General features: G+C 43.4%; 2 protein-coding genes across 3 annotated transcripts in view; both read right to left on the reverse strand.

Annotated features, from left to right (window-relative positions):
* The window catches only part of LOC123515670 (ionotropic receptor 25a-like), a 42,820-nt gene extending 41,529 nt beyond the window's left edge, over nt 1-1,291 (reverse strand). For both annotated transcript variants that reach the window (XM_045274494.1, XM_045274495.1), the window contains exon 1: nt 1,244-1,291. The gene's annotated coding sequence lies outside the window, so the exon portion shown is untranslated. The remainder of the gene's footprint in view (nt 1-1,243) is intronic.
* Nucleotides 1,292-7,481: 6,190 nt separating this feature from the next.
* The window catches only part of LOC123515671 (ionotropic receptor 93a-like), a 66,968-nt gene continuing 64,449 nt past the window's right edge, over nt 7,482-10,000 (reverse strand). Inside the window, 2 exon segments of the mRNA XM_045274496.1 lie at nt 7,482-9,760; nt 9,937-10,000. The exon segment at nt 9,937-10,000 is cut by the window's right edge and continues 94 nt beyond it. Of these exon segments, the coding sequence (XP_045130431.1) occupies nt 9,642-9,760; nt 9,937-10,000 (183 nt within the window). The 3' untranslated portion in view covers nt 7,482-9,641.

Genomic DNA, 10,000 nt, shown 5'->3' on the forward strand with positions numbered 1-10,000 from the left:
TCCTATGAAGAAAGTAAAATATGATGTAGAATAAATCACTGCAGACAACCACTGAGAGTATCTAGTGACAATATAACCACGTTTAGTTAGCGGCACTACACTTTTACTTCACCGCACTCTTCACTGCATTTACACTACAAGCACGCGGGAGTGTTCCCAATGTGCTGGGAGGCTGAGACTCCTACTTAGATCCTGCCACCTGACCACGTACATTGCCTCAGTTTGAACAGTTCCTTCAAAGTCATTTATAAAAGCACTGATCAAGTGTAGCATTGCTTAAGTAAGTATCTTCATAAGGCGTTGTTCGTAAAAATCCTGTATTACAGGAATTTAGATAGTAAACAAACATTTCCGATGATACTCGTGACGAAATATGAATAGCGGTGTGCATGTTTTCATCAGACTTTGACTTTAATATCGTGTCACACAAAGGCGAACGTCAGCAGTTCACCGGCGGTCAGCGCGATAAGACACACCTGAATGAATCAGTCCCGGAGACGCCCCACACCATCAGCAGTCACTGTACATTGACCAAGGATCCCATCAGGCGCTGCCATAGCCAGGACTTGTTCAGGAAGCAAACATCGCGCACGCGTCTCGCCGCTCGACCAGGAGGAGCCACCCCAACTATTTATTTATAAAAGCACTTCCTCTATCGACAAGGACGCGAAGAATTCAGTGGCCACATACCAACCACGCGTACATAATCCGTCATTCTCTGTAAACACTGCTCGCTGTAATGCTCACCCATAATGGCCCCCGCTCCTCAATGTAAGGAGACCAAAGGGTAATACGTGCGCTGCCAAAAAAAAAAAATAAATAAAATAAAATAAAAAGCTGCACTTCAGTGTCAAGCGACCAGGAAAAGCTGCAGACGAGGCGCTGCGTGATATTTTAGCACACTATCACATACTCTCTCTCTCTCTCTCTCTCTCTCTCTCTCTCTCTTTAGGAAATGCATAAATTTTGAAGATTCATGGAAATGCAGGAGACTTCTATGAACCGAGCAATCCAGGTCAAAGGCACTACGACACTTCTACTCGCCTTGAGTGATTAAGATCAACAAGGCCTTGTGTCAATCAGTTTGACGCAACATATCACTTTTAACGTAAAGCCTCCTCAATCACACCACTGAGAACACTCCCAGGCTTACTCACGCAGCCATACCATAACGGATGCCAAACTTAACAATCCGCAACACACTCCGGCCTCATTTGGCTTCCAATTGCCGTGAAAAGCTTACCTGCTTTGGGACACTACATCGGCAGGACTCACTGTAACCCTGGTCGTGGGAACACTGCGCCCGCGGGGGCAAATGGGGGGTCGCTCGCTGCCTCCTGGAGCTGCGCAGGCGTGACGGATGATAAGAGTAGCCAGTCACCAGCCAAGGCATATGTCACACCCGCCCCTCGACACCAGGCTTCCAATCACGTCCGGCCCCGACACCTTTCGAATGTACAGGGTGAAATGTCGAATCATACCACAGTTTGGAATTGTAAAAGCAGTCAAAAAAATAAAAAACTGAAAAGTTACATAAGTTCTAAGAATTCTTGGTGGATCATCGACTTCGTGTAACCATCCTCAATTTCTCCAAAATCTGAATCCGTTCTCTTCGCCCATCGACGTCCTTGAACTAGTAACTAAAGACGAGAACGAAGGAAATGTTATGCCACATACGCGTTAATATATTAATGTTACCCAAATACCATGAGAAGTCCCACTGCTGCTACTGTTGCAGCTGGTTAATCTTAATATATATGATTCGGCTTTAAAATTTTCACTTTTTCGTTGGGAGAAGTCTTATAAAATGACGAAAAAAAAAAAAAAAACATTTATCGGAGTCAAATTTTGTCTGGACGTCTGTTTATTTTGCGTGAGTGAGAGAGGAAGTGAGCGTCAGTGGCAACCTCTAAATTAACCTGGAATATTGAGGAAAGTTATGTCGTTGTGATCTGACAATATTAATTTTGCTCTCTCTCTCTCTCTCTCTCTCTCTCTCTCTCTCTCTCTCTCTCTCTCTCTCTCTCTCTCTCTCTCTCTCTCTCTCTCAATTCTTCCATTTGTTTATCCTCACAAATAGCAATAATTATTTCCTTCCTGCTCTCTCCATCTCTTCTTCCTCATTTTCCTCTCTCCCCTAACTGCTATCGTCATCACTTCCATCCTCCACTTTTCACCACATAATTATCTAAGAGAACCAAATATCCTTTTTAATTACAGGAGATGCATTTCAAACCTAATCCTTACTCCTATTGGCTACTTAACAAACGTGGCGCTTGCTGATTGGCCCAGAGACACTCTCAGCTTCACTCTTCATTGATCAGTCTTCCTCCTTGCCCACTTCTGGAATGCTTATCAAATTTGCACAGTGACCTTCTGGTGTGACGGGGGAAGGAGGGGATGGGTGTTCTGTGAGGCGGGGATGTATTTAGTCATTTATATCGTGTCTTAGTGACCTACAGACCACAACGTGACTCCGCGCCGCCCTACCACTCACTTCCTGAGGCCTTGCGAGAGGCTAGGTGATGGCACCGCCCCTTTCTGTCTTTTACCCTTCACTCTTCCTCCTCTCACTTGTGAAGTCACCAATGGATATAAATAGATGACCGTGTCTTAAGCTTGCGTAAAGGAAGTTATTTGATCTTTTTTTCGTAGTTTCAAGAGAGGCTTCTGAAACTGTTCCGTAAGGGAACGTGGCAAAGAAATTGTAGAAATGGTTGAAATTTTGAGAATTTTAAGAGAAGAATGTCTTTGGAAATGTGTTTGAATAAGAAACATCATCTTCGATACTATTTCACAATAGATGAAGGCGAGACAGGAAGAAGCTGCATCAGGCAGGATTTCGAGGACTTCCAAAAAGAACGAATATCTTTGGAAATTATATTATGATAATGATAATATTTCTTATACTTTCCACAAAACAAGATGGCGAGATACAGAGGAATAGCATTAATCGCGACTCTGACCACAGTGCTTTTAAAAATAAATTAGTTGCAATAATGCACTTAATTTTCATAACACTAACTGCAGAGCAGAGGATGGCGACATACGAAAGGGAGGAATTGGTTGTAGTTTGGAATTATTTCAGAAAATGTCTTTGTGAATCTGTGGTTCAGTGAGAAAGATCTTCGATACTGCAGAACAACACAAGACAAAGAGAGGAGTGGAAGAGCTTGCAGCTTCATGGATTTCTAGAAGTTATTACAACTAGCCAGTGGGATAGTATACATTATATTCGATAACTTAAAACTACTAATGGCACCATAGATGAAAAGACAAAAAGTTAGGTTTCCAATATTCTAAGATAATTCTTTGGAATCATTAATTGAAATGTGAAACAATACTCGATAATATCTCACAACAGAAGGCTTCAAGACAAGGAAGGAAAGAAATAACTCTGAACACTTAAAGAGAAAATGTGTCTTTGAAGGTAATCAGGGCATTGGCATTGGCCATATAGGCGGTCGCCAAGGGCGCCATCTGCTGGAGGGGCGCCGCCGGACAGCTGTCACCTAATTGTGTCCCGGAGGGAAGAGGTGGCACCAAGTAGTAATTTCGCCTAGGGCACCAAAATGGCTAGGGGCGGCCCTGAAAGTAATCGTTGAAAAAATACAGGCCATCTTCGATACTCCATTCACAATAAAAGATGGCAGGATAAGGAATAATGAAAAAGAGTTGAGATCTCAAATTCATTCAGAAAATATCCGAAAATAAGTGTTTGAATGAGAGACATGATTTTCGATAGTATTTGTTGCAGTATGGAAGAAAGCGATACACGGAAGGGATCGAACCGGTTTGGATTTCGAAGTCTCTCAGGAAATATGTCTGGAAATAAATGTTTGAATAAGAGACGTCTTCGATACTGTTGCGCAATTGAAGATGACGAGACCGAAAGGGATCGAATCAGTCTATTACGAATTCTTTCAGAAAATGTCTTTGGGGATGATGACTGGAATGAGAAGGATCAGATTTTCCGTAATACTTCATAATGCAAGGTGGCGAAATACAGTAGAATTTTTTTTATCATATAAGAAATATTTTGGAAGTGAGGGCTGGTTTAAGAAACGTAATCTGGCACACTTTTTACGTTTTTTACGTTCCTTAGTATAGATTATTACTTATTAAAAGAATTTCTTTTGAACCTTTTTCTAGTCCTTTTTTCCCTTTTTTGTCTTCTGTCTTGCATTGCAATAAACAAAAGTCAACTAGTTTTATTCTACGAGTCAATAGCATCCTTCAAGAAGACTACGCCATGACAACTTCCAGCAACACTCACGTCTGCTGCTCCTCTCGACACACCACGGAGGTTACCAAGAAAGTAAGCTTGTTCTGCATCATTCAAGAGTCATCTAGTTTTCCTTTCCTTTACCCTACTAACATTTTCCTAGACGCACTGCTGTTGAATTTGTAATGACACACATACTTTTGAAGACGCGTACTTTGGCCTTAGCGCTGGCTGCTGGAGAGGCTATGAGGTTTAGGGCGAGGAGCGGAGGGGCAGGGATCGAGCCACTATTGTAAAGAACGCCCTGTAATAGTTTCGTAGGTTTAGCAAAAGGAGGGCGGCTTCCAGGAAGTCAGCCACTACTAGGAATTGAATGAGGAAGCGTAATAGTGGTGAAAAGGGAAGGGATCAGAGGCTGCCTGGAGGTGAGGTTAGGAATCCCGCAGCGTTTCCAGGAATTTGAGAAACATTACTAAAACGTCTCGCAACAGTTCAAAGGAGTGAGCACGATTGGTTTTATGGAGTGCTGGCCAGTGAAAATTGAAGCATAGAATAGTTGATGTGGTCACACTGCGTTGAGTTGTTGAGTGTTGTAGACGATCAAAAGGAGACAAAGCGTCACAAATTGTCTCGTTTAACCCTATTGAGTGGGAAGGAGAGATATACATGTCGATAACAATAGCACAAGCAGCTTTTACAACAGAACAGTGAAAAAACTTTCTCATTCCTTCTTTTGATTATTCTCGTTTATGATTTCCCAAATTTGCAACATCTCCTTTGATTTAATTACTGTGTGGAAACTACTGTCATGTTTTTTGCTGATATAGGAGGCGTCATGTAAGAAAAACTTACAAACTTTGGGAGTTCGAACAAGTAAGATACTGTAACCTGGAAATCAGAAAAAAAAAAGGATGGATTATTCAAATGTTCTGAAACTCACCATCTTGTATTTATCAGCCAATCATTGTCTTTGTAGAGCCTTGACGTCACACTCAAGTCAATCGCATAGGCTGGATTGTGAAATTACAGCTGAGCTATTATTATATGAATGCTGGATATGAAAGAAGAAAAAAACGCAGAAAAAAAGCTGCAAAGTTTAAGTGAGAGATGAGCAAGAGCATGTTGATTAAATAATTTGGACCAACTTGACTTAAATCTTGGTTTTTGCGCTGCAAGATATGAAAAAAAGTGGATTATTTGCTGCTAATGTTTCATTCTCTCTTCTTGTCTTTTTCTTTTTCTTTTAGTCGGTCTGGTGAGGCTCCCCCCTACCTCTCTCTCTCTCTCTCTCTCTCTCTCTCTCTCTCTCTCTCTCTCTCTCTCTGACATTCATGAAATACGCAGGAATGTGAGTGTTGAAGGGTAACCGCCGTTTAGAAATCCAAGCGCAGCGGTAAGGCCTTGGTGGTGTAACATTCCAGTACGAAATGTCACAATATTCAAAAGTCCCCCCCCCCCTTATCAACATCCTATCCACCCATCCGTACCTCCTCTTCCTTTTAAAGTATGTCACAGATGTTAATGCAGCGCTGTGTCGACTATGTATTGATTTCGGGTTAGAAATTAAAAGCAAACAATAAGAATAGACGCGTTAAAGTGAAATTTGGGCGAATGAAACTAGAAGGTTGATTTTGACTAGATTAGAGTTAAAGAATGAGATTTCTGTCTAGTTTTGCTTCTATATTGCTCTGTCTTATCTTGTATAGCCTTAATCTCACTTAGTCTCGTCAAGTCTCACTTCACTTAGTAACATTGCATAGTCTCACCTCACTTCGTCTCATCTCGTCTTGTCTCATCTCGCTGTCTCTCGTTGCAGTTTGTGTCGTATGATGATATTTTTCCTCACCTTATCTCATCTCGTCTTTTCTCTCCTTCTTTAATCTCGTTTCTCATCTCTTAACTCCTCTCATTTCATTTATCTTTCTTCATCTTCTCTGCACCTAATCTAATTTATTCACACCTCATTTTTCCTCCTTATCTCATCTCGTCTCACCCAGCCTTTCTCCTACGGGCTCTCAGTATTAGGTCGCACCGCTGTCTACGTCACGATGACCTTTTATTTGACTTCCTCATTCCCGTCTCGCAACTCCTGACCGAAGAAAGACACTCCGAGCCCCTCAGCACCACCTATCCTTGGAACAATGAACTTTTTCGGGTTGTGGCTGAAAGTTCGAGTCAATGGTCGGTGTTCCTATCTCTCTCTCTCTCTCTCTCTCTCTCTCTCTCTCTCTCTCTCTCTCTCAGCAGCCAAATGGAAGAATTTCAATATCATATCATAATGGTTTGACTGAACTTCCCAGAAATGACAGCCTATTATTCTGGTCAGGGAGGTTACGGATGAAAGTAAAGAAATGAACCTGCTGGAGTTGCAAGGATGCTAAAGCAGTTTGTCCTTCTACGCAGAGCCTTCTTCATAGAAAACTGCAATGTTACTTTAGGGGTAACCTTATGTTTTAATGGGTATTTCTAAATTCAGTTTTACGGAAATCAAGTTTACGAACCAAAATGCTACAGACGTAAGGTAAACACATCGCTCCATTCATTTCATAGGTAGAAAACAAAATCAAATATAAAGATCTAATTTATTCCCAAATTACAATTTCTCTTTTCCCTAAATTTAACTTGTTCCGATTTATCCCAAATATATGAATTTTCATCCCTTGAAGACAGCGTATTTTGTTTCAGCATTGACCGGCGGCCAGCCTGGCGATGATGATTGCATCACAGTGTTGCTGTGTGGTGTTCACTGATGGCTTGCTGCAGGCCCTCTGGTCGCAGGTTGAGGACGTGACCGCTGATCGCCACAACAAAGCTCAATATGTAGTAAGCATCGTCACTGCTGTGGTTGTGCTGCTGTTGGTGATGATGACGTGCTGGTGTCTCGTGGGAATGATGACATTTGGTGTGAAGACAAATGACTGACTGACTGACTAACTTATTAATCAACTCCTGCCCTTCAAGAGTTACCTGGCCAACAGCGGCAATACGGGCATGCCGCAGCAGAGGCCATCTTATAACTATGAGTAGTGTTATAACTTCCATCCCAACATGTAGGCTACTGGTGCTGCACTGGACGGCATCCTGGCCCTCGATGTTGTGACAATTTTCGTCGGAACCATCCAAGTCACCACTACGATGTGATGCCCAACACAACCATCCGATGGATTTGAAATATATATATATATATATATATATATATATATATATATATATATATATATATATATATATATATATATATATATATAACATTTTGTATTTTCATTTATTATTTACGTATATATAGTGAGCAAATTCCAGAAAAAAAAATAGTATTTGGAAGGGTGCAGTCTGAGCAGCCCGTGCGTAGCGGAGGGCTGGCGAGTGTTGTGGGTGTTGCCGAACACTCTGGACAGTTCACCCAAACATGAACATCAACATGAGCGTTATATAATCTCTGTGTAGGTGTGAGCTCACTACTGCCTCTACTGTCTTCACGACGCCATACACTGGTGGCGTGTGGCGCCCCATTGGGGGCTCGAGACGGGATGAAAGCAAGGGCGTTACTTAAAACATTGGAATTCAAAGTAAAACTAAATTAAAAGAAAAAAAACCACAGTTTGTACATGTATATAAAAGTTAACTCAAGGTCTCAAAATGATAATGTATTCGATAAATTGAAAAATGGAAATGTTCAAGCCTCGTGGCAGATAGCCAGGCACGTGTCCAGCAGAAGCCTTCCTGTCCAGAAGGTGAAGGAAGGATTGAGCACAACCTTCCCATAACACAAAAGACGATCAAACAGACAATGACAGTTTTCGTTACGTACTATTCTCTATGAATCACTCTTGACTAGACACAGTGCACAGTACTGCCTCTCGCATCACTATAACAATACTCTAAGTTCTATACATGGCATATAATTTCTATATATAATAGGTATTGTAGTAAAATATGGTTACATTTACCATCTATTGTTTCCTATATTGCAAGGTTAAAGTGAAGCGGCAACTACAGCACTAAGTGGCGCCGCGCCCACACAGGGAAGGGCCGTCCACTGCCCCAAGACTCTTGTGACCAGCTGACCGTGGATAGACCACGGAGAGGGTGTAGGTAACAGCACACAGAGACTGAGCCAATTGAGGGTAGCAGTGTATACGGGGTGGGGTGGTTGGCAGGGAAAGGTGGGTCGAGGCGTGAATCGAGGTGATAGGCGGGAAATGTAGTAGTTGTGCGTTAGTTGTGCTTTGAGTGAGGCGAGTGAGCATCACGAAGTGTGTGTCACGGTGACGTGGTAACAGGACCGTGTAGGAGCGAGGGAAGCTGTGCAGAAGAAAAGCGAGTGAAGCAAACATGCCACATAAAGGGACTACATACTGACTGGGACTGCCACTTGTAGGCCTATTGTATCCTATTGTAGGCCTTCTTGTATCATTGCTAATGCTATGGCCTTTATGTCAATGCACTTAGATGGCTTCTGGCTGGTTGTCCTGACGTCGTGGCGTAAAATGTTACCATCTGGCACTGCTGTCTTTCTGACGTTACTTACTACTCCCACCCTCAAGACAGTGGACGGCCTTGCTTGATGGACAACATGGCTGACGCAAAGATCTTCACTTACACAATCCAAAACTATGATGAGTAATGAAGCAACTGGTAGGCTGGACATGTATTATGAGCATTGCTTTATAATCTTCCTGAGTAATAGTATATCTAGGCATGTTTGAACTTTTGTTTTTCCGATGTGTGTCTATCCTAATCTTGCGGAACCTAAAAAACTTCGTGAGACTAATATCACTATTCTGCAGACAATTGAGTCACCAACACATCAAGACAGGTATAGAGTCTCTATAAAAGAAAAAAAAAAACCCTGTCTAGTGTGAAACTTAAGGGCGTATTGCAGCAAAATAGTGTCTTAGAGTGGTAGAATGCAGGGACATAGCGTGGCAGGGTACAGGGAATAGCGTGCAATACAGTAACAACATTACACAAGCAGCGTAAGTGTCACAGGATCAGTTACAGACGGAGGCACTGGTGGTGGTAGTGGTCAGCGGGAATCTCACTCGAAAAGCATCAAGCTGGACTCAGGTGATGGGGAGGGGGGCGGCGTGGTGGGGGAGTCGAGGTCGTGAGGAAGGGTGATGTGAATGGGGAGTGAGCGGCGCGGCGAGTGGTGTGGGCGGGTGGGCGTGCAGAGTGACTGGCGCTGGGTTGTGATGGGAGGCGGCACCAGGTACTCGTCGATAACTGGCGGGGTGGTGAAGTGCAGGAGATCAGGCGGCGGCACAGTGGGCAGGGAGAGGCTGGGGCGGCGGGTGCTGTGCCAAGAGATGGGGCGAAATGGGAAGAAAAGTAGGAGTTGGAGTCTGGGGAGGACGGCTTGGAGGAGGAAGAGCGTAGAGTAAAGGACAACATGTTCTGCAGGAATTCAAGGTCTCTAAGCCATGAACGGCTTGACCAGCGTCCCCGTGCTGGAGCGGGAGCCGGGCTCGCTTTTACCGACGAAGCTCCGCATAATGCACTCTCCGGTGATGATGACGGCGGCGAGCACGAACCCTGGAGGCAGACGAGGCACTTAGTGGCGGAAGAGCGAGGACAGGAAGGTGCCGTGCCGAGGACTAGAGACGTGTGAGCCACTGTGATTTCATATATCTCAAAACATCTCTCTCTCTCTCTCTCTCTCTCTCTCTCTCTCTCTCTCTCTCTCTCTCTCTCTCTCTCTCTTTACGTACCTATAAACAGTAGGAAGAATGAGCCTTGCATGTCAGAGAGGGAGACGGTCCTGGTGGCGTCCCC

The sequence above is a fragment of the Portunus trituberculatus genome, chromosome 39, assembly GCF_017591435.1.
Source record: "Portunus trituberculatus isolate SZX2019 chromosome 39, ASM1759143v1, whole genome shotgun sequence".
NCBI lineage: Eukaryota > Metazoa > Arthropoda > Malacostraca > Decapoda > Portunidae > Portunus > Portunus trituberculatus.